This window comes from Equus asinus, chromosome 16, assembly GCF_041296235.1.
Source record: "Equus asinus isolate D_3611 breed Donkey chromosome 16, EquAss-T2T_v2, whole genome shotgun sequence".
NCBI classification, from domain to species: Eukaryota; Metazoa; Chordata; class Mammalia; order Perissodactyla; family Equidae; genus Equus; species Equus asinus.
The window spans coordinates 24641276-24666143 of NC_091805.1; the positions used below are offsets into that span (position 1 = coordinate 24641276).

The 24868-nt window shown below is 41.3% G+C and overlaps 1 protein-coding gene and 1 long non-coding RNA gene across 3 annotated transcripts in view; one reads left to right on the forward strand and one right to left on the reverse strand.

Annotated features, from left to right (window-relative positions):
* Positions 1-16467, forward strand: part of LOC123277532 (uncharacterized) — an 87603-nt gene extending 71136 nt beyond the window's left edge. The window contains exons 2-4 of the long non-coding RNA XR_011494839.1: positions 15408-15517; positions 15853-15924; positions 16329-16467. This is a non-coding gene — a long non-coding RNA (uncharacterized lncRNA). The remainder of the gene's footprint in view (positions 1-15407; positions 15518-15852; positions 15925-16328) is intronic.
* On the reverse strand, positions 55-22350 carry LOC106831579 (guanylate-binding protein 7-like). 2 transcript variants are annotated; one of them, XM_044748956.2, is made up of 11 exons: positions 22289-22350; positions 18361-18716; positions 11137-11264; positions 9164-9273; positions 8763-8959; positions 7180-7425; positions 5965-6245; positions 3168-3380; positions 1956-2058; positions 1427-1620; positions 55-552 (listed from the first exon to the last, which is right to left on the reverse strand). In XM_044748956.2, the coding sequence occupies exons 2-11, from the start codon at positions 18503-18505 to the stop codon at positions 325-327; spliced, it is 1845 nt and encodes a 614-aa protein (XP_044604891.1). In that variant the 5' UTR covers positions 18506-18716; positions 22289-22350; the 3' UTR covers positions 55-324. The 2 variants fall into 2 exon arrangements, with proteins under 2 accessions (XP_044604891.1, XP_044604890.1); XM_044748955.2 differs by lacking the exon at positions 22289-22350 and adding an exon at positions 14316-14511 and having other exon boundaries at positions 18361-18714.
* Between the last annotated feature and the right edge of the window lie 2518 nt (positions 22351-24868).

Sequence of the window (24868 nt, forward strand, 5' to 3'; positions counted from 1 at the left end):
CTGATTAATAAGGGCTCATTATAGCTTAAGGAAATGATCTCCGTGACAGTAATAGACATTGCAAATGTTTTATTCATCTTACCATTTGTCTTTTTGTTTTGCTTAAAACTTTTCTATGGATATATCATTATCTTCTAACTTTTTCATTTCTCTAAATTAATCAGTTCAATCAAAATTGTTTTTTTGGATATCAGACCTTGATATTCTTTGGTTGTCAGTTTTTATTTTAAAAATTTTCTTGGATGAAACTACCGTGACACATATATTTCAAAAATGGGCCACATCATTATGCTATTAAAACATAAGAAGCCTTTTATAATATACCTAGGAGTTCTTCACACTTTTGATAAGCATACTGAGACATTTCATCCTAAAAGCAATTAGCCGCATGGGTGGGGGTAGTGCCATTATAAGCCCCATGGTAGCCACATCAAGGATATTTGAAAGGCCAATGTTTTTAGATCTTTCAGTCTCTTTTTTTAGTTTATTTATCTCTTCATTCATCTTCTCAAATTTCTTTTTAAATCCTTCAGTAAGTAATTCTTCTTGGATCTGTGAAAAGAAGAGAGTGTACTTTTGGAAATCCCCATTTATCAGCACTTTATTTTTAACAACTGCCGCGGCTAAGCACGTGTCTATTTCTTTACTGCCTTCGATGCTCTTTGATGAGTCTGTCCAATATTTCCAAATGATTGGACCTAAATAGTGGGAGTCTCCATGGTTTACACCTTCCTATGATCCCTCAGCACGATCTCACTGGGATGGGGAGGATTTGGCAGTACGTCAGGCCTGACAACTGCCCAGTAATGCGTTCCAGTTCTAAGAATGCACTTTGGGAGGGAATGTGGATTTAAGCCTACTTATTTCTAGTTCCACTGAAGTAGGAATGCATGTAACAAATAATGAAAACTGCTGACTCTATAGAGCACTGGCTATCAAACTCCAGGTTGGGACAAAGAATGCATTTTACACTAGGCGTCTAGAATGAATCAGGCAGATCTGGAAGCAACTGCAGCAAGTCTTGGAACATTCAGCATCCCATATTTCATATCAGGCTCAATCTGACACTCTCAAGCCCAGATGGATCTAATTCAGGTCTCTTTGATGATGGTACCAAGTGTGCTAAGGACTATAGGACTAAGGTCCTATTCACCTAGGGGCACAATGAGACCCTATATCACCACAAACAGCAGTCAAGGAGCCTGTGGCATGTTATTTGTACCCTCCAAACTCTTAACGCTAGAGAAGGTGTTGGGGTCTTATAGATTTAGGGCTTTAGCATGATCTAGGTTTATTGATGTTTCAGTGATTCATATGCCTTTTGGATTTCCCTCCAGTATCAGGATTTGGTTAAAACTTTTGTTCTTCCCTTCCTGAGTACTAGGGTTTGTCCATCAGGCACTGCCCACGGCCCATCCAGACTTACCTTCAGCTTGTGCTCCAGCATAATTTCCTGCTCTCTCAGAAGGATTTCTCTTTCCCTCTCCGACTTCTTTTTCAGTTGGGCCATGTTTTCCTGGAAGCTTCTCTCTAGAGCCTGCATTATTTCTTGCTGTTCCTTCTGTTTCTGTCTTAGCAGCTCCTTTTCCTTCTCAGCTGCCTGATTCCTGGCACGCTCAGCTGTTGCACAACAGTTTTACAGAGGGAAGCAAATAACAGTTATGCCGAGCTGTACCCTTTTGAGCTCAGAGACTAGAATGACTTTAAAATGTCAGGCAGCAATCTCTGAATTCTCCCACGAGCCACACCAGGAAAAGCAAATTTCAGAATGTGATGGAAAGGCACTGATTGGCTGGATGAGCAGCCCAAACACCCCCGGTTATTTTCAGATATAGCAGACTGTGCATTCCAGAGGAGAGGAAGCTCCTTGTTTCAGGAAGGGTTTGCTCCCACACCTGTCAGAGGGCACAGCAGGAACCTACCCACCCCGCTGTGAGTCACGCCCTCTCCGGTACCTGCTAAGGCCTTCTCCCTATTGGTGAGGGTTTTGTCGGCCTGAAGGATGGATGCATCTACTGCTGCCTGTGACCGCAGGAAGATCTGGAGGACCTCGTTTGCCTGAGGACAAAACAAGGAGGAAGGACTAATCAGGTAACAAAGATCTAGCGTCTTGCTGGGGAAATTATTGTTCAATGAAACCCCAAATCAGACCCTATGAATTCTGCATCTTTCTTAGGATCCCACAGTGGCTTCTTTCCATCAGTGGCCTAAACTAAGTCCAAGATTTCTAGTAAGTTATGAGAACCCTCTATAGCAGCCTTTCCCAGCTCTCCAGCTTCCTGTCCTAATGAGGCCACTTACCCCGCACCACGGATTATAGACAACCACACTTGTGTGCAGTTCTACAAACACATATCCTGTATTGTTTGCAATATCAGGACATTCTTTTCTTCTGACTGGATGCTTGTCTTCCTTTCTGTACTAGAATATCATTTATTAATAATTCTACTTGTAACTCCTACCTCCTCTTCAAGGGAGCTTTCCTAAACTTCCTTCTGAGTTTTGAATGGCTGCCAAGTACACAGAGCTGCCCACCAGCTCTACCACTCGCTGTGTGTTTGTAGGCAACTTATTAACTTCTCAGTACATCACATTTCTCAGTTATAATGGCGATGACAGTAGTACCTAATTCATATTACTCTGAGGATTATGTTGATAACCTAAACACAGCAGCTAAGAATACACTTAATTTAGGAAGTGTGTTCAATATACGTCACACATCACCATTACCATCACCAGCCTTGCCATCACCATCACCAGCATCAGCATCACTGTCCGTGTATACCTGTATGACAACCATCATCCCACCATATCCAATTGACTATTTATATCTCCTTCTCAGGTACGATCATACGCTTCTTGAGAACAACACTGTTTCTTTAATTATGTATCCCCTATATTTTGTACAAAAACAATTACATTGTTGGCTAAATGAAAGGAATGTTCTCTTCTAGATTCCTGATAATAAATCTTATATTTGGGAAAAGGTATTTCTGCTTTATTTAAGAGTATCTAACTAATTGTGGATAAAAAAGATAAAAATGTAGAGATATCACCATGCTCTGCTTTCTCTCCACAAATGGTGCTGTGGTCTGAGGTTTTCAAAACAACCACCAAAGAACTTCTGACTCCACTCTGCTGTTCTCCCCTCTTCCCTTATTTCTCACCTTAACTCCTTTCCTGGGCACCAGCTCATAGTCCTGTTTGACCTTGTTCAATGCTTCTAAGTAGAGCTTGTGTCCTCCAGGTACAGAGAAAGTTCCTCCTGAAATACTTTCCATCAGGGGCTCTGAAAGCCGCTGAAGCTCATCCTGGCAATATTTGACAGATGCCTCTTCATTCTGCAGTAAGAAAGCCTCCTTATTTTTCTCTATGATGCCCTGCCAGGGAAATGTGGAGAAATCCAATAGAAAGAAGCTGTTAGAAGGGAAGGTCCAACTGTGATCCTTTTGGTAAAATTAGTCTGACAGCGTCAGGGAGGCCTGGGACCTGCAGTAACAGACCAGGAGTCAGGAGACTTGTTTTATTCTCAGTTCAGATCCATTCTCTGTGTGACCTGTGGAAAGTCGCTTAATTCCCTTGGGCTCAGGCTCAATGTCTGTGAAATGTTGGGGTTTGTAGACATGATATTCATGGTTCCTTTTCATTGTTTTAATTGAGGTATAATTGACTTATAACTTTATATTAGTTTCAGGTGTATAATGTAATGATTTGATATTTGTATACAATGCAAAAGGTCACCACAATAAGTGTAATTAACATCCATCACCTTACATAGTTAGAAAATTTTTTCCTTTCATCAGAACTTTCAAGAACTACTCTCTAACATCTTTCAATATGAAACATAGTATGGTTCCTTTAACAGTAGTTGGATTAACAGGGATCCCTCTATGGACAACAAGCAATGCAAAGTTCAAGATGAGTAGAAGTTGACTTGGCTCTGCAAACTTGGGTTGCTATGGATAAAAATGTGTAAATACAAATCACCAACCCAGCCCTGGGTTTTCTGGGGTTAAGATTCAGTGTTCTCACTGCTGTGGCCTAGCTTCACTTCCCAGTCAGGAAAACACACCATGCATTTGTGGGTTATAATACTGTGGTGGCTGTATGTTGCGGTGATGCTGAAAGTCATTCCTCCAGTATTTCAAATAGAGCAGAGTCAGCCATGGTGGACAGGATTCAGTGGAGCTTCCAGACTAGACAGACTAGAAAGAAGCACTTAGCCAACACTTTCAAAGAAATGGGCCATGACAGCCCTACGAATAGCAGTGGAGTATTGGGTGATACAGTGCTGGAACGTGAGAGGACGGCACCAAAAAGTGGGCAGAGTTCTGTTCTGCTGTACACAGGGTTGCTAGGAGTTGGAATCCAGTGGACAACACTAACAACAAAGCGAATCACCTGCCCTGTGATGAGTTAAGTGGTCTCTGAACAGAGTTTTAAATCCTTCATGAATTGTTTCAATGAGGATTTGAGTGTGCCAAAATACAAAACCAGAATTTTTTCTGCTGCACTTGTAAATTACAATCCAGTTGGCTCTCTTCTATATGAACTGAGAGATTTTCGAAACTTGCGGGATGGGCAAAGACGGACTCAAAGACTAACTTTTGGCGAAAGTGCCTACACTAAGCAGAATTGCGATGTCCTCAAAGAATTCTCTGCACTGGTGTCCACACTCTGCATAGTCCCTGGGTTTGTGAATATGAGGAATATTAATCCTGTGATTAGATTATGTTATAGGGCACAGGTTGACTTTAAGAAATGGAGATTACCCAGGTAAACATTACCTAATCTCGTGAGGCCTTTAAAAGCAATTTTCTCCAACTGGTGGCAGAGAAGGTGATATCGACCCTGATATAAGTTTCCCCACGTTAAACCCAGCATATATGGAGTTAAAACCAAAACACTCATTCCCTGCTACTCCCGGCTTCCTGGCTCCAGAATCCACTATCTTCCATGGAGACAGACACTGTGAAGGACAAGCACCTGGACTATCTCCTCCTGCAAAGAGATACGGGCTGGTGGGAAAGCTACTGACCAGCAAGGTCATGGGCTGCCTCCTCTCTGCAAGTGTCTCAAGGCCAAAGACAGGCTGGTGGGAAAGCTCCGACCAGCAAGGCCATATGCTCCCCCTCCCCTACCTAAAACTCCAAATAAAAATTCTTCCTTTTAGCTTTTCGGGGAGTTTGGGATTTCAGCATTAGCTGCCCTCTCTCCTTGCTCAGCGCTGTGCAAAAATAAAATTCCTACTTTCTTCCACCACACCCAGTTTCAGAGATTAGCTTGCTGCGCAACAGGTGAGCAAACTCACTTCAGATTCGGTAACAAAGGTAGTCAGAGAGATTAGAAACAAGAGAAGGATACAATACAGCATTGCTGGCTTGAAGATGTAGTACAAGTTCCCCAGAGTCTCCATATGATAATATAAGCCCATATGAACCTTGTTTTCAGCTTGTGGTACACTGAGCAGAGCACCCACATACGTTGTGCTGGGATCTGACCTGAAGAACTGTGTTCTAACGTGTGTGTTGTTTTAAGCTGCTTGCACTAAGACAGACTAGGAAGAAGGACCTGGCCACTCACTTTCAAAACAAAGAAAATTGGCCATGAAAACCCTAGGAATAGCAGTGGAGCATTGCCTGATGACAGTGCTGGGAGATGAGAAGATGGCACAAGAAGACCGAGCAGTGTTCAGCTCTGTTGTGCACAGGATCGCTAAGAGTTGGAATAGACTGGATGGAACTAACAAACAAACAAAAATCACACGGTGCTGTGTTTCGCCATCTTAGAAAGTAAGAAGCCAATCTTTAGAAAAGGATGGACTGTAGCCTGTAGAGCCTTGTCACTCACAAGAATTGAAGCTCCTTTTTTGGTGAGCATATAAGCCATAGAGTCAAAAAGGGGGAGTCTGGGATCATTCTAGAATGACAGGAAACAGGAAGGATATAGACTAAGGCATGTTACCAGGAGCTTGGCCTGGAACTCCCACTTGTCATCCTTGAAGGAGTGCTCCATGAAGATTGCAATGGCTTCCCTCTCACAGGCCTCATGCACATGCAGCAGCTCCTGGAGTGTGTCTGTGGGGAAGCTCACTCGCTGGGCCATCTGCTCCCTGTAGTGGTCATCTGCCTTCTGCACGGCTGCTGCGTTCTCACGCTCAGCCAGAGTTGTCACTGAATTTTCCAAACAAGGAACACCTCCACTGTTGATGGTATCTACATAGGTCACCACCAGATTCTCTAGTCCTGAATGACACATGATATTAGGGAATAGAGAGAAAGTTCTCACCATTGTGTTACAAGACTTAGAGATCAGCATTCTTAAAACAACAAAATTTTTTTTGAATGTGAACTTTCTTTTCTACTCTGTCTTCTCCTCCTCCTCATCTTCATCCTTGTCCTCGTCCTGATCTCTTCCTGCTTCCTCTTTTATCAATCCACTTCCTTGTAATAAAATCACTGTATATCCTATTTACTCTATCTTTTATGGTTCTCAAATTTGTCACAACACAATATTTAGTTAATGATCTCAACTAACTTGGTCAAAGGTTTCTTAGAACATTTTTCCATTATAATAAAATTAAAAAGATCTTATACACGGAAGTAAATTACATAATTTGTGGGCAATATTTCCAATGAAAATGTGGGGGCCCGTATAAAAAATTCACCAAAGATTCAAGACAGTGACATAAACATTAAACCAAGTGTGGGCCCCTCTCAGTACCAGGCACTGGGTGACTGTCGAGGTCAGAGGACCATGAAGCCAGCCCTGTACATAAGATTAAACTTAAATTTGTTTCTCAAACTCTGAATGAGCTTGCTGGGATTCATGCCCTACTATTAATTTTCTAACTGGTGTAAATGCACAAAATATTTTGTATTTTCTCATTGAGAAACACTTATCCCATCTAATTACTTCTAATCACCATGCAGATTTCTATCCTTAACAGCAGCTTGTGCTTGTAACATTAGTGCATTCATTTCATGGGATATATTGGATCTCAATAAACCTCCACACAGGGAGACAAACGAAGAAACATGCATTTCTACATATGGTGTGAACGTCTGCTTTTCCACAATACATACAGAAGGAAACAAAATTACTGACACACCCAAAGAGCAATCACAGCTTCATCACACAGTAAACCCCAGAGAGGCACCTGTAACAAAAGAGACTCACGATTCCCGGTGACAGTGATTCCCTCTCTTAGGGTCTTGGTTTTTGCCTTGGCAAAGATGTATGAACAGAAATTTTTGGATTGCTCCCGGAAATCCAATTCTAGTTGGTCTTCTGATGCTTCCTCAATATGTTGCAATAATTTTTTGTCATTTATAGGCCGGTCAAAGACAAAGCACTTTCGTTCTGGAAAGAACTTCCTGATATACTCTCTAGGCACGTTGGAATTTTGGATTTGGGGATCCTCACCTGCAGAAGTGGAAAAAGATCATTGAAGGGACAGCCTTCAGGCAAGGAGACTGGGGCCTTTCGTTTCCAGTGATCTTTGCATCACTGGAACTCCTGTGCCTGTAAAGCTCCTTTTTTTAATCATGCAAATCAACCTTATGCTCATCTACTCCAGGCATGGAAAATCCTTTTATTGTACAGGGTCAAGAGTGAAGGAAGTACTTCTGGGGGCAAGGGGAGGGATCCATCCCACGTGAGGAAACTTATGACTGTTTTTCTTTGCCCTTGCTTGGTGTGCAGTGGATCAACTACATATTAGATGTTTGTTGAATAGTAGATTAATCCAACAAATTGTCAGAAATACTTTTTTGATATTATGGTCCTCATCTCAGAAATGAAATGTGGCCTCTAAAGTAAAGTAATGGTAGAAATAAGGGTATGACAAATGATACTCAGGAAGGAAAGAAAAGCTTTATAAAATCAGATTAAAAAAATACACACACTATAAACACGTTCGTGATTCCTTTAGCAGACACGACTAAATAGTAAGGTTCACCTAAATATAACTTGGAGACCTCACCAGTTCTCCATATCAGAGAGTCCAATATATTATATTAGACTTCACAACATCATATAGAGTGATTCTGGGCACATATCCGCTGTTCAACAAATATTTGTTGAAAAAATGAAGCAGTGAGTAAATAAACAAAAATGGATGTTGCTCCTAGCTCACCACTCATTATCCTCTCCACTAAATGTAATCTTTGTAATGAATTTATTATATGATGTGATGACATACTGTGTAAGGCTGTAGAATGAAGAGGGTGATGTTGTGAGAAAGAACGCATGAATGCTTTGACAATCTTACTGGAAGGACATGTCACTGCTTTTTATCTGAAGTATTTGGTATGTAAATATCCTGTGTATGAAGGGTATAATTATATAGGCTAGAAAATATAGCGTGTGAAGTATATTTCAAAAATTAGTTCATTTGATTCCCTGTGATTCAGTGCCTACCAATCGCCAGTTTGATGCTAGTTTTCTTGAAACAGGAGAAGAGGAGGAGCACTTAAACTTAATAAATAATGCAAGTATGTGAGCCATTTTTTTATGGTATCCATTTTTCTAAAATCATTTCGTTCAGTATTGTATCCTAAATTTTCTCCATGATCTTAAACTCAGTTTGCAGGAGACTTTCAAGTAATAATGATGACTGAAACCATACCCTCCTGTCAATCACTCTTAGCACGGGCCTCAGTCCAATCCCAAATGAAGATTGACATCAAGTGCTGAATGACAGGGGTAAGTTGATCCCATCCCCTACTGAAACTTCTACCGCTCAAGCTATGTGCTGATACCTGGAATCAACTTCAAGGCATTCTCCAGGTACTGATCAGAAGTGATGGGGCATCCATCTAACTGCAGCTCCAATGTGAAATCCCGTACAGTCCAAACAAAGTCTGGAAAGAAACTCACAAACTCAGCTGAGTCATCCACTTCACCAAAGCTGGGAGAGGATCTGGTCCTGATTAGCTTCGTTAGTTCAGTCACATAGCTGGGATCTTAGCTAAGGAATGCGAAGTGCGGTACACCACAGTTTCCAGATCTCACCCAGAGACAAGTTTGATAAACATTCCCCTTTGCCCTGTGTCCCCTTCTCCTCCACCATGAGAACTGAGTCACAGGAAAGAAGAAACTGTCTCAGTTGTCATTCTCATAAATTCAACACAACATGGTGGTTTGGTTCCTGGAAGGATACTGCAGCTGCTCGAGGGCCTGGCAGTTGATGGTGCCCATGCTGTTGTAGACAAATACACTGCTCAGAAGTATGGCCAGTGTGAAGATCCACAAGTCATTTTTAGAGTCACCCTAGAAAGTACATTACAGCAAGGGAGTTAGGAGTCTACTCTTCATTCACTCTTTCAGTTGTTCCTTCACTATGCCAGCTGTACTATAACTGAACAGTAGGACAAATAGCATAAATTTCGAAGCCACTGCTAAATTCTAACCTCATTTTTGGTATTGACATTGACCTCTCTCAGGGCCTTAGTTTCTTTAGCTACTAAGAGAAGTGAACAGTACTGTAAATGTATGCCAAATGTTTAATATAGTGTCTAGAATATGGTGTTGTACAATGATAAGTGTGCAATGATTCCTTTGCAAATTTTTCTCCATCATGGGCTACATTAGGGACATACACACTATTCATTTAACTCGTCATGGTGCATCTACAAAATGCCAGACCTGCGTTTGGTGGATATAAAGTTGCATACGATGGTCCCCACCCTCGAGACATGACTTCTGGAGGGGCAGATGCAGTCGGCAACATGTAAATGCCTCCAAGATGATAAACTTTGACAGGAATGGAACCAAGTATTATAATGTAAAAGACAAAGGGAGAATGACAATAAACCAGAAAAAGTACTCTGTGAATTAAGGGCAAGAAGTGATTATGTTTGACAGCAATACGATGGCATTAGGCTGAAAATAGGTAGGCTTTTAAGAATTGAGAGAATATGGAATTCTGGAGATAAGGGGACCATGCAAGTGGAAGGACAACAGAAGCCAATCAGAATTATCAGACAGTGTAGTCATATAAAGGTATTACAGGGTGATTTCATTTGACAGGGATAGTGGTTATGTGTGTGGGAGTAGGAGAAGAGGCAGAAAACGAGAGTCAGGGCAACTCACGAGTGCCTTGGTAATAGAATTAGAAATGACCTAGATACACTACAAGTTCTAAGGGCAGCAAGTATTTCCTCTGCTATCAGTTTACAATTTGATGTGTTTTGGTTCTTTGACAAATGCAATTAGATAAAAAGAAGAAGGTTTATGCAAACTGCAATCTATTAGGCAGCAGCAGACCATCTTGGGTTTACATTGAGGTTATCATTGAGTACTTTAACCTGAATTTTTAAATTCAGAATTTGTGAATTCATGCCCCAATTCTTTTTTGCACTAATGGAAGTCAAATATCCACCACCACTACTTTCAATTTAGACTCCGACTAATAGAAATAAGGAGACAAGATTGACTGCAACTAACATTATGAAGACAAAATACCTAAAATTATTCCATTTACAATGCTTTTGGTGGGTCTAGCTCAAGTTTTTCTAGAAGTCAGTAAAGAATTCACCTTTGAAGCTCAGGGAGTTGAAGTAAAACCTTAATGAATGTTTTTGGTGTAGCTGAAGTTTTCCTGGAGATTATGTAATTAGATGGTTTCCCTGAAACTCTATTTTTATGGTTTCTACTTTCAAGTCCATCAGCCTCAGACATCTTAACTTGTAGAGATCATTGACTGCATGTGTTATTGCATCCTCCAGGATTTTCCCCTAACCTTAAAGACTGGGTTAGATTTTCACTTTTTGTATCCACTGTTCCCTGTACTGATAACAGTGCATATTTCCTATTTTCCCAACTAGGCTCTGGGTCTTTACCTCATTCACTTAACACAATGCCCTGAAATTCAGCTGCCCAAGAAGTATTTGTTAACTAATATCTTTAACCCCAGTGTTAAAATAAATAAAAAATAAAATAAAAAATAAGAATATCTATCACTAATAACCAAAGTATTGAACTTACCAAGGAAGTAAATTCAAGGAGCAGAATTTAGCCTCATTATTCAGAAATGGATTTGCAGTTTGTAGGCATGTGTCATAAAAGTTGAACTGAGGTGGCAAATTAAAATGTAAGTGGAGTATCAAGAGCAAAGAAGACTCTCTGCTTTACCTTTTCCACGTTGCCCAGGCCCTCAGTGTCTAGTAGGACCAGGGTGTGTTTCGGCTTGGAAGGGTGGGGTATACACCACATCCAGATACCCTTGGTTTCAGACCTCACTGTAGAGCCCAGAGGGAAACCTGCAAGAGAAGAGGAGAAAGCAACATCCAGCCATAGCAGACAGTTCAGGCTACTCATGGGTTGCACTGATTCAACTTGTGGAATGTGAGTGCCTGTCTGGAAGGAGTGTGGCTTCCATTTCAGGAAGGACAGCTGACCCAACCTTTATGCACAGTAAGAACTTTCTCAAGAAATGCTTTGTGTCCCTTATTCACCTCATACCATCAACAGCTCAAACTATGGCATATTACAGAATTAATGTAAACTCTGTTAACCTTTGTATTTTTATCTGACAGTGAAGAGCTCCCTTGTCCTCCAGTAACTGATGGAGTTCAAACAGTGGTAGGCACCAACTCTGGTGTCCACTCATTGACTGCCTCTTCAGGCTGCAGGATTTATAACAGCCACCTGGTGCTTCCTCATTCCTCAGGTTCCCTTTCCCCTGCTTATGCCCTTGTAAATAGTCCACCATTAAAACTCCTCAATTACCCCTTGAGTGGCTCATCTGTGTCCTGTCAGGAGCTGGCCTCATATATCACCTTTTGTTGGATTTTTTCCTTCCCTTCATCCCTGTATTTTCCTCTATTGTTTTCTCCTCTTCAAGCAAAAGATAAGTTCTTTGTTCGTTTCCTCAGAAGGGGGATATAACAGAAGGGAAAGCAGAGAAGACCTGTGAGACTTGCCTGCTCCTCTTTCCCAAGGGAGAGGATGTTAGGTATATGCCCAGGAACCTGTGGGTGACATATCTTGTCCATCAGTCCAAGATTATGACCTTGTGCCATTTGTCAATGCTTCTTTCAACTGAGAATAGAAATGTAGCTGATGAATTACCATGGGGAGCAGGGTTCATCATGTTTGAGGCCATTGAATTCCCACAGCCTGTGAGTTCTCCACAGAGAGGGTATAAAGCCTGAGATGGTCTGTACTCTTCTCTGTTGTAATGGTGTTTGAGTGCTTGCTGATTAACACAGAGTAATCTGAACTCCCAGTCCCCCCAGGAGAAAAGACAAAGTGTAATTGGCTGTCATCACTCTCAGTCACGAGAGGCAAAAAACATGGAAAGCAAGTCATCCCCGGGAGAGAGTAGTGACCTGGCCCTGCTCGTGGACCTTGACGAGGTGCAAGTCTCTTTTTTTCGTTCTTCTTGTGATACGAGTGGGGTGGTAAAGTGACAATTCAGGTGTTTTAAAACATTTTGAGGTTAGGAACTTTCTCAGCATTGGGAAATCACCTCATTTAACCTGATGTTATCTTCAGTAGAATAAAAAAAGACATTTTTGAAACTCCTTGACTGATATCTCTGTCTTAGTGTTCCCAAATCTTTAATCCTTAGATAAAAAGATCTATTAATTAATTTAGGTCAGGCAAGGAAAAGTGTCCTCCCCTCACTGTTGGTCAAGAATTCCTCTAAGAGAAAGACACAGGGAAAATGTTTTGTTAGGAGCCAATGGGAGATTGGGAAGCAAAAGGAGAGAGAGAGAAAGGAAGGAAATGGAGGAGGGGAAAGAGATCGAAAGAAAGAGACAGAGACGATGAGATATTCCTGGGATCCTTAGAGTTCAGTGGACTGAGGTCAACCCCTAATGGTGCTGAGCCTCTGAGCCACAGAGGAAAACATTAGAGAATAAATGGTGTGTGGTCTTCATTGACAGAATGGCTTAACAGGACCTAGGCAGATTGTCCTCAAAATCAATAAGAACCAAGAAAGGCAACCTGGTAAAGAAACCAAACCAAAACCAAACCAAAAACAAAACAAAACAAGACGTCATGAGAAAGGAAATGCAAATAGCAAATAAACATGGGAAAAAGTGCTCCAGCTATTTGGAATGAGCCAAATAACATGCAACTATACAGTCACCAGATCAGAAAAAGTTAAAAAGACTTTTACCAAAGTTTTGTGAGGAGTGGAGAATTCTCAATTACTGCTAATAAGCATATATATTGCACAAAGAGTTTGAAAAGCTGTTTGATATTATCTAGAAAGGCTGAAGATGTGCATATTCTGTGACGGAGCATTTCCACTTCTGGGTACATCACACAAGGGAAGTTTGCATACATGTGCACCAGAATATAAACACAAGAGTATTCATGACAGCCTCATTCATAAAGGATAAAAACTAGAAATACCAACTCATCAAAACAAATGGATAATTAGATTGTGGTGTCCTCTGACAATAGCACACTATAATATAGTTAAATGAACTACACAGGCATATCACAAACCAGATCATTCTCATAAATTTCTTGTTGAACAAAAGAAGCAAGATCCCAAAGAGTCCACAGACTGTCATTCCCTTTATATAAAGTTTAATCTATTCTTTAGAAATGCATACACAGGTTGTAAAGCCCTTTACAAAGGAAGTGTGAAAGTATGCACCATGAAAATCGAAACATTGGTGAGCTCTAGTGAAGGTGAGAGGGTGTGAGTTGAGTCTCTTGGTGTTGATGATGTTTTGTTTCTTGCTCTGCACAGTGATTACACAGATGATCACTTTATATTTATTAACTTTATTGTATATGTATGTTTTATGCATTTCTCTGTATGTATCATAGGTCACAAATTAGAGAAGACTAAGTAGAGAAAGTGAAGGGGGCATAATTTATCAAAGTTTTGCTGTGAATTGAAGCAAAAAAATGGATGGTAGCCCCGTTGAGATAGGGGCCATACAGGGTTCTGGTGTCTGTTCTTCCTTCCATCCCTTTTTAAAAATGGGACATACTGAGCAATTTGTGTGCTACTTGAAATGACCCTGTAGTTTAGGGCAAAAGTGATGTAGGAGAAAGGAGGGGAATAATTGCTGGAGCTGAACTCCTGAGCAGATGAGAGTGGATGGGATCAATACCAGTGGAGTGGATCTTTTGGTAGGGTTGGGGAACTTTTTATTACTGGACTAAAGAGTGAGACTTTGCAGACAGATGGGGTTGAAGTTATAAATTTGGTGGGGAGAATTAGAAGTTTTCCTCAGTGGGAGGGGTCAGGCTCTTCCTTAAGATGACTCTAAAGGAGGTGTGATCAGCTCGTGTTATCACTGCTCCCAAGCACGTCACCCCTTCCCGAGGACAACACTCACCATGGCTCTGTCCTGCCAGGCGGTTCATTAGGTAGGATTTTCCTGTCCGATAGGGCCCTGCAATGGCCACCACCACCACAGGCTGAGATATGTTGCCAAGAATTTTCAGTGCTTCTGGATTTACTGTCAGGAGATTTTTCTGGTTTTCCACAAGACAAATGGGGGCCGTCATGGTGCATACAGATGCCATGGTAAGCTGTAACCCAGAGGAACAACTCAGTAGAATGCAAGATCTCAAAGTCATCTCTAACGATTACACAAGTCACATGCTCATCAGCTTTCTGCGTGGGGAACTTATATGTTAATTTTCTACATTCTGCATGTGTCTAAAATAAAAGTGTTTAGCCTAGTCTGTCAAGGCCTGGTACAGATACTTAGTGTACATTATCTTATTGGTTTTTAAATGAATCCTAAAATCACCTTGCCTACATGTGATGCATGAAAAGAACAGAATGAGAAAAACAAAGCACTGATGATGGAGCCTTGAGAGCAGTAACATTGTGGGGGTAAGCAGAGGCAGAATGGGACATGAAGGAGATGAGTGTGCAGAGAAGATCTCAGGAGTTCCAGAAGGATTTGCTATTTCATTAATTGCACAAACATTTATTGAATACCTTCCAAGTGCTGGGCTCTGTTCCAGGTGTCACTGAGGAAAAATCATTGTAATTTAAGCGATAGACATTGAGTTGGGCAATTAGATTTGCAATTCGGGATACAAAGATTTAGGCAGAAACCCAAAATGTGCCCTGGAGAAGCAAAAGAAGGCAAGGGTTTATAAAGACAGAAAGAGATAAATCACACAGGTTGTTCTGCAAGACGTGTGATTGGTGCTGGTGACAACTGTTACTCCCTGGCTACCTTGATTGGTTGTGTAAGGCCATCTCCAAGGCAAAAAGTTCTTATCTCTGAGAGTAAGCTTTTTTTTTTTAAGTGGAAGTTCAAGGAAACAACAGTGAGGCACAGTTCAAAAACTGACACTCCTTCTGGGCAGACTCCTGGTGTACTTGCATAAGCCTCACTTCCTTAATGGCCTCGCAGCTCCATTTTAGAAGCTGGACATGTGTTACTCCATTTTGTTTTGATTCCCCACAGAGGTGCTCAGTATCAAGCAGTGAACAAGATGGATACAAATTTCTGCCTCCTGGAGCTCCATCCTGGTGGGAGGAGACAGATAATAAAGAAAGCAAAGCAGCAAAATACATGTATGTATCTTAGACGATGGTAAACCCTCAGAAGAAAATAAGCAGGGAATAGGGATAGGGAGCCTTGGGGGATGAATTTGTATAGAGGCTAGTCGGGGAAGGCATCTCCTAGAAAGAGAAGAAGAAAGTGATCAGTGACCTTGCTGAGGACCGGTTTAGTGAATGGTGGGTGCAGGAGCAGGCGGGGGGAGGAGTGACTGAGAGAGAGAGAAGAAGAGATAAGGGATGTAGCTGTGTCAAAGCACAACAGGACAATCCTTACAGAACCAAGACAGAGTTATGGGGGCGGGAATTAATTTATTTACCTGGAATAAAAGGATATTTCTTGTTTATAGGCTGCCAGGGAAGAGAAACAGTAGCCAGGGTGTTGTAGGGTCTGCCTGGATCGGCCAGAGTCCCACATCTGGGTGAGCTTCTACTTTCAATGTTTTTGTCACAAGGGCTGGGTGTTTCAAGAAATCAAGAGCAGGACAGCAGTCAAAGAGCTTCGTCCTTTTATTTTCTCAAAGCCAACACTAGGCAACAGTCACATGTTTCCCTACTTTGCAAGTTATGTGACCACTGGAAAAATCATTAATTTCTCTGTGCCTCAGTTTCTTCTTCCGTAAAATAGCAACACTAAAACTCACAATCTATTGGTCATTAGGGTGTTTAACAGGATTAAATATCTCATAACATTTATAATGCTCTTTAATCCTGGTGGTACATAGTAAATCCAAATAAAAACTGAGTGTCTAAGAAGACAAGGAGGGTAGTTTCTGAATGAAGGTGAAGGATTGGCGTTGGACAAACAGTAACAGTTCTCTCCCAGGTTGCAAGCAAGTGGGGCACACATCCCAGGAGGAGGATGAGCAGGTGGGAGAGGACCAGCAGTCACAGCTGAGCAGGAAGACACTGATGGAGGATGAGTTGGGCCGGAGGAACCTGCAGCTGCCCTGGGATGTCAGAGCACACATTCTAGATTCATGCTGCCAGGGTCCAAACCTGAGAGGTCAAGTTACTTATTTTCTGTGAGATCTTGAAAAAGGAACTACTTCTGTAAGTTTCCATTGTCTCATCAGTGTTATAGGTAAGACAATAATTCCTGCCTGATTCATGACTGTACAGGCTGGTAACAGGCTCTCAATAATTAAAAAAAAAAATTCCAGGATTAATGTACTTTTTGAATAATAAACAAGTTAGGCAACGTGTTAAAATGTGTCAATGCGTTCAGTGAGCTGTAAATTGCCAAGAAATAGTAAGTTATCTAAGATCTTTTTGTCAGAAAATAACATCAATTTGTTTAACAGACTTCTGCTGTATAATTTCTCTTCTTTTTCTATAGCTGATTGGGAGCAGAGTTGCAGGAGGAAAACATAAGCATTTTATGCCGTATCATAAGCAGGAGGAATTGTAGAGTTTATTTCTTAGATTGAATATTTAAAAAGCTATGGGTAGGAGAAGTTAACCAAAGCATACTGAGGTACCTAAACAAGAAGGTTTTAACTTCAAAATTAAACAGGTAAATGAAATAGCTGTACTGGATGGCAGAAAACCATCAACCGTTTGCAAAGGTTTCTGTTCACCAGAGTCACCTGGACTGATGGTTAAAAATTTCTCAAACCCTGTATTTTCAGCAAGTACCAGAAGTTATTCTGATGCAGTTCTTGTATGGACCACACATTAAAACTGGTGCATGATAAAGAAACATGATTAGACTTTACAGTTATTATTTATAGTTGATTAGTGAGAGATGGAATTATTCCATATTGTCAACGAAAATAATCCATAACCAATCTATAAATGAAAATTTGGGTGAGTTTATTCTGAGCTTAAATTTTAGGATTATAACCTGGGAGAGTCTTTCCACAAAGGAACAGAACACTCCAAAGAAGTGGGGGTATAAGGGTGGTTATATACCCTCAAAGAGTATGTTTCACATATGATTGAAATGTCCCTTTTACAATAGTCACGAGGCTGTTCATCAGCACAGCGATTGATGGAAACAGCAGATAGGTCTGCTGTCTAGGTGAACGCCGCGGGGTGGCAGGTGTGTTGCCTCGGGCTGGGGGGTCACAGATGAGCGCTGCAATCGGTTCCCAGCCTAAAGAAAGATGCTTCATCTTTAAGGAGATGCCAACATTGGGAGGGGGAGAGAAGTTGCCCCTTTATCTCAAGGGCCTTTTGCTCTTGCCAGAGGGAATCTCTAAAGCAGATATACAATGCATGCTCAATGGCCTCCGTCAGGCCCTTTTGGAAAGACAAGGTCAGGCCGAATTAGGTTTATACCAGATGGCTTCCTCATATATTCCAATATATCCTATTATTTGCCATTTTTATTTGTCAATATAATACAGTGTTGTATTTGGAATATTAAATGTTGTAAATACAAAAATAATCAAGAGTCAATCATTTAAGATTTAAATTTTCTGTTAATCACCTTTTTTTTGGTTTCTCTAATGCCTGGCAGGGAGCTGTCAGGAAATGTCTGAGGAAGGGTGACGGAGGTGGAGGAAGCGACCCCACCCAGCGCCTTTACGAGAGGGTAGGACTGTTCCATCAGTCAAGGAAGGACTTCAGCCCCCTTTCCGCAGATGAGGCAGGGTGCACGCCTCCTTCTCCCACGCAGGGCTCTTTGCTGCAGGCCTGGGTGAATTCTAGAGGAGAGACCTTCGCCTCGCTGCCTCCTCTGGTGCAAAGGGAGTAGCTGAGGCAAAGCGCCCCCCAGGCCACACAGCATCCGGCACCGCGCCGGCCTCCCGCGGCCTCCCCCCTGCCGGGGTGGAGTGTGCGCTTGGGAATTTGCGGTTGTTGGTCTGCTAACGCAAATGTGCCTGGAAGACCAAGTTTAGGAGCGAACTTACTTGGCGCGGTCCTGCAGTCCGGGAACAAGTCCTCAGGGGCCCTCGCTCGCCCCTCGCGCGCTCCTCCTGCGTCTGGCTCCTGTGGGTACCAACTCTTCTCTTGAGAAGCTGAAAATCGAGCCGGATGTTGCACCGAACCAGTCATAGGGTGGGGTCGAGGAGAACGAAATCGAAAGGATATGTACTTTTTGGGCGAAGTTAACCGTTGGGTTTTCACTGTTTTTCCCCCGAGGCAGGACGCCTGATGAGGAGGGAGGAAAGTTCGCGCTTCCTCCACGCCTGGCTTTGGAAATGAGGGCGCCTCCGTCCTTCGCAGTTGGCTTAGGTTTCCTGACCCCACAATAAATGCAGGGCAGCTGGAGTGAAAGTGGGCAAAGAAACGTGTGTGAGAGAGTTCTGCGTCCTGTCTCTCAGGGGTACTGTTGTGAGGCTAGGGGTTTGATATTAATTTTTTTCTTTTGAAAAATTTTGTACTTCATTTTTTATCTCTTTCCCTTTTTAGAGGACATTTTGTTTTTACCTCAGTGATTTTTTTTATCAGCAATAAACTTACCCTTGTGTGTGTGTGTGTGTGCGAGTGTGTGTGTATAGAATCCCTGATTTTATAGCCCAGATGTATTCACTGTTATTTCGTTGCATGTGCTTCCACAATTTTTCTTTGCTTGTACTAGGGTGGATCCTGATTTGGTGGTGGTGATGGTGTGGTGGCTACTGAATATAATCTGAGGGTCCACGTCAAATAAAGTAATAGAAAGATGCAAATTCAAAGGTGAATATTCAGAATCAGCAAAAACGTAACCAATAACTTTTAAAAGCTGACAAGTGCTACCAACATTTTCTCTCATCAGTTTTTTTCTTCTAAGATACCTCTATCATATTTGAATTTCAGTATGAGCAAAAATTCTGTCACATGTTTGAATTCTATATCAGGGAAATTTTAACTCACTTTTAAAAATTGCATTCCATTATATTAAGCTAAGAGAACAAAATTGAGTCAATTAATTAAGAGTGTCAGTTCCATTTTGGCCAATACATTTCTGTGAAACGAGCTCTTTGACAACAGCAGTGATAAACAGAAAAAACAGATGTTAGACTCAATTTTTACAGCACTATCAAGACAAATTTCTAATATATAACTTATAAAAAAGAAAACTGTTGGGGCCAGTGGTGTGGTGGTTAGGTTCCTGAGCTCCGCTTCGGTGGCCGGGATTTAGGGGTTTGGTTCCCTGATGCAGATCTAGCACTGTTCTTCAAGCCGTGCTGTGCCAGCATCCTACATAGAAAACAGAGGAAGACTGGCACAGATGTTAGTTCAGGGCCAATCTTCCTCAAAAGAAGAAGAAGGGGGAGGAGAAGAAGGCTGTTACCTAGAATAAGACATCAGAAAATAAAATTTCATTTCGAAAAATTTTAATCCTCTGTTTTCCTTTGATATGTGATGTGAATCTACCAATCATATTTTCATCAGAAAATTGTCTTTCAGTGAATTTATATCCCGTCCTTCCCAATTTTAAGTATTAAAATGTACTCTGCGTGAAATTATTGTGAAATGAGCTCATTAGTTTAAAAAATGTCTTTATTTGTATTTAAAATTTTTTCCAGTGATACTTGGGAGTGTATTTTACTGGTATTGGAATGCAAATATGGGAATCATTACTGTTGGATATTTAAAGATATCTGAGTTGTCACTCTTGGTGAATCTGTGTCATAGAGGGAGAAAATAATAAAACGTAAAGAGAGAAGTGATGCTTGTCAAATAATGGCGCAAAGAAAGTACTTATTAAACATCAAAGTGCTTGATATAGCTAGTAATGGAACTAATTATATTTGGAATATTTCTACATGTCTTCACAGAGGATGTGCCATTACTGCTGGAATGACTCATATTTTAGCAAGAAGAGATTGGAATAAATGTATTTTAGAGCAAAGGAAGGGAATAAGTAAATACCCAATGATAGAAAGTAACTACTAGGAATCAGCCAGTGTCCACTGTGGCCAGCATAACAAGCTGATTGAGGATGAGTTTGAAAGATCAGTTAGGACCTGGGTCCTGGACTTCTTGTACAAGTTGATTCTTGAAGGTGATGAGGTGTGTACAGAGCTGTGCTTGAGTTCCATTGATGGCAGGAGGGGAGAGAGGATAAAATGGGAAAGACAGGAGATCCCCAGATAGAGATCTGGAGACAGGGATCTTCTAGGAGATATGCTCAACTTGGAAGGCGTGTTGCAGTTCCAGCCCTCTAGGCCTGAAGGGAAGCATTGCTCTCAGAATCATTTAGTGATTGAGATTCCTTCCATCCTATTGTTCTGTATCTTTGTATGTGTGTGTATGTGTGTGAGGAAGGTTGGCCCTGAGCTAACATCTGTTGCCAATCCTCCTCTTTTTGCTTGAGGAAGACTGGCCCTGAGCTAACATCCCTGGCAATCTTCCTCTATTTTTTTGTATGTGGGTTGCTGCCACAGCATGGCTTGATGAGTGGTGTAAGTCCACACTGGGGATCTGAGCCAATGAACCCTGGGCTGCTGAAGCAGAATGTGCCAAACTTAACCACGATGTCACCCGGCTGGACCCCAGTTCTGTATCTTTTAAGGCATTAGGATTACCTGCAAGGTAAAAGTTTGACTGCTGCCACAACTATGACTCAGAGAGTAGTCAAGGAAAGGAAGGAGAGGTGGAGTATAATCTCAAAGTTCCGTGGCCAAGGGTCACAAATGGCAAGTGCTTTGGCATATATTCCACATGCAAAAGTAATCACATTGCCATATGTAGAGCAAGAGCAGCTAGGTAAATATAATCTTTAGCTACATTGCTATTAACTTATCTTGTAAAATAGAATGATACAATATTTACAGCTGAAAGGTACATTATAATTTTAAAAGTGCGTGCAACCATATCAGGAACAGAGTTTGGTAAAATCCTGATATTAAATTTTGCAAATTGAAGACTTGAACCCATGTTGGAAAATTATCATTGCCTCATAATTCCTGAGCCAAAGAGATTGATTTAAGGGAAGGGTGGGCATAAAACCTAAGACGAAATAAAGGTTGTCCTTTCTCAGTTACCTGGATCCAGGAAATCACCTGGATCCAGGAATTTTTTCTTTCTCTTGCTCTTGCTCTCACTCTCAGTCTGGCTTTTGTGTTCTTCTCTCTTTTGTTTTCATTAATTTTTTGTTGTTGTCAATGAGAGTATTAAGATGCGAGTCTCCAGATGAAGAATGTAAGGCTACTTAGATATGTTTGGCTCTGAAACATGATATATATTATTATTTATAATGGGGGAAAGTAATTTGGAGTCTAACTTCCAGTTTCTGTGGTTTGTAATTGCTTCAGGAAAAATACTTTTTAAAATTATATTCTATAAGTCTAATTCACAAAAGTATAATATTGGAAAAGGAAGAAAGATTAAAATGAGTTCCTAAAGTGATGGCAGCCAATGAGCCTTGATTTAACCTTGATTTAAATGAAGTTTTCTCCTTTTCTATTAATTCAGCTCCAGAAAAAATGCTTTAGCATCTTGTCTTAGAAGTTGTGCTTATTTGTCACCTAGCGTGCTCAGCTTTGTATCTGGTGAAAATTCTGAGAGGAAGACTCTCATTTTAACATCCTGCTACTCAGAGTTTAGCGAAAGACCACAGCTGTGGATGGACCAGTACTCTAAGAAGCTCAAACTTGAAGCACTTGATCAGTTCAGAAGTCTGTTGAGTGCAATTCTTCAGCTGAGAAAAATGAGGGTACAAAGGAATAATGACACTCTGGGGATAAGATTCACAGGCTTGGGGAATTCTAGGATCAGAGAGAGTAGGCACTGTGACAAAATGGGAAAAACAGGGCAAAACTAAGAGCACCTTGGATATTGGTGGGCATAGAAATAAACAAGATAAAAGAACAGGCATTCAGAACTACAGAAAATGTTGAGACAACTTACCTTGCTTGCTGATTTGGCTGTAATAAATGTGTCACCTTGCTCACAAGCTGGAGTGGAGGTGTGTCACCTGAGAAAAGCACACTCTCATTTAGTCCTGTGTAACTTGGAACATAAGGCTTAAAGAGAAAGCTGAAATCACAGTTTTCTGCATCTGATTCGGTGTGGTGAACACACACACACACACACACACACACACATATATCTCATTTACACATTTCTAACACTTGTCAGGGGAGGTCCATTTTAAGTTGAGGAACGTTTACTTTGTTACTTTGATGTCAGGTCTCACTGTTGAACCGATAGTGTTCAAGTAAAACCTTTTCCAGATCTCACTTATAAAGCGGAAAAAGTTATTCCTGGTTTAATGTTTCCTTCTACCATTTTTGGAATATCAGAGAGTTCGTGTAATCAAAGTTCACAGACTTTAATACTGTTGGGGTTGAAGGAGGTGTCCATTAGAGCTATACTGAAGGAGACAGCAGGATCTAACACAAACCGGCAGATCTAAGTGTGTGTGTTCATCCACTGTAATGGAGGTCTCATTCAGTGCTGGTGGGTCCTCTAATTTTCTTGGATCTACAGATACTTCACCAGGAGTATGTACCTTCTCACTCGCCTCCACTAACCTTTAGGAATATTGGAGTCTAATAATCATGTTACAATTGTATGAGTATAGAACAAATCTTAGACTACATAATACTAGCCCGCCTAGTTCCTGCATGACAAGTGATTTAGACGTCTATCAGTTATGCTGCTACCTCTTGGTCTTGGTTCTTACTTGAATGTAAGGGGAATGGAAATTGCAGCCATGACCTGACAGGGACCCACTCTGATTAGTCCAAACTTTCTCTTTTTCAAAGTACTCCCAACTCTTCAATACACTCAGCTGACTTCTATTTCCTATTTCGTGTCCTTTGCATTTGCCTAGTATTTTACAACGATAAGAAAACAAGGGGAAGTCCTTGCTAGTGCAGCTAAATTTGCAGCAAACATATAAATCTCCTTTTAAACCTATAGCTCTTCAGTTATCTCCTTGTTTGTGCTGTCTACTAGGACAACAGCACAACATCAACATATACCTCCCAAGATGAAGGTTTTCTCAATTCTTGGGGATGGGTTTGGCCATTTACACAATACAGAGTGAGCTTAAAACTCATGTGACCATGATTTCCATTGGTTCTCAGTTCTTCAGTTTTGACATATTGATATCAAACTTGAAGTGAGTTCACTCGCCCGTTGCGCAGCAAGCCAATCTCTGACACCAGGTGTAGTGGAAGAAAGTAGGAATTTTATTATTGTACAGCACTGAGCAAGGAGAGAGGGCAGCTAATGCTGAAATCCCAAACTCCCTGAAAAGCTAAAAGGACGGGTTTTTATTTGGGGTTTTAGTAGGGGAGGGGGAGCATATGGCCTTGCTAGTCAGAGCTTTCCCACCAGCCTGTGTTTGGCCTTGAGGCAACTTGCAGAAAAGAGGGAACCTGGGACCTTGCTGGTCAGCAGCTTTCCCACCAGCCTGTATCTCTTTGTGGGGAGAAGATAATGAAGCTAGATGCTTGTCCTTAGTAGTGTCTGTCTCCATGGAGGATAGTGGATTCTGGAGCCAGGAAGCCAGGGAGTAAGCAGGGAAAGAATGTTTTGGTTTTAAGCCCATATATGCTGGGTTTAATGTAGGGAAACTGATATCAGGGTCCGTATCAATATCATACAATTTAAAATATTCTTACCCAATAGAACAATGGGACATACTCTTACAGATGCAAATGAGAAGCCAGTTTAACCATAACCCTTTGAGAGGATGGAACATCATTGTTCAAGATGGAGTAAATAGCTTAAACCTACAGGCATTATAGGGTGCTGTGTACCCACAGACATAATACATGGGTTTGGAGACCAAGGCCCGAAAGACTGGTGGTCCCACTCGATATTCACTCAAGCAACTTCTTTGGGGGAATTTATGCTCCCCGAACTTGAGAATCTAGGCTTGTGGTTCTGGAGATCCTAGTTCCCAGAGAGGAGTGTTTCCACGTGAGGGCATTCTCAGTGTGCCACTAAACCTAAAGTTATAGCTGCCACCTGTTCCCTCTGGGCATCTTGGGCTAATAGAGCATCAGGCACAGGAAGTTTTCAACATACTAGTAGTTTATCATGATAATTGACTTTGATCATATAAAGAACCCATACATGTCAACAACAAAAAAACCCAACAACCCAAGTAAAAAATGGGCAAAATAACTGAACAGAGATTTCTCCAAAGAAGATATATGGATGGCCAACAGGCATATGAAAAGAAGCTCAACATCATTAGCTATCAGGGAAATGCAAATCAAAACTACAATGAGGCATCACCTCACTCTGGTCAGAATGGCTATAATTAACAAGACAGGAAGGAACAAGTGTTGGAGAGGATGTGGAGAGAAGGGAACCCTCGTACACTGCTGGTGGGAGCGCAAACGGGTGCAGCCACTATGGAAAGCAGTATGGAGTTTCCTCAGAAAATTAAGAATAGATCTACCATATGATCCAGACACTCGAATGCTGGGTATTTATCCAAAGAACTTGAAAACACAAATGCACAAAGAT

Coding starts and splice junctions, on each gene's coding strand:
- LOC106831579 (XM_044748955.2), bottom strand. CDS start 14,505: ATGGCATCTGTATGCACCATGACGGCCCCCATTTGTCTTGTGGAAAAC. Junction 11,265..14,315: donor CCTGGCAGGACAGAGCCATG/GTGAGTGTTGTC, acceptor CTTCTCTTGCAG/GTTTCCCTCTGGGCTCTACA. Junction 9,274..11,136: donor GCCTGGGCAACGTGGAAAAG/GTAAAGCAGAGA, acceptor TGTACTTTCTAG/GGTGACTCTAAAAATGACTT.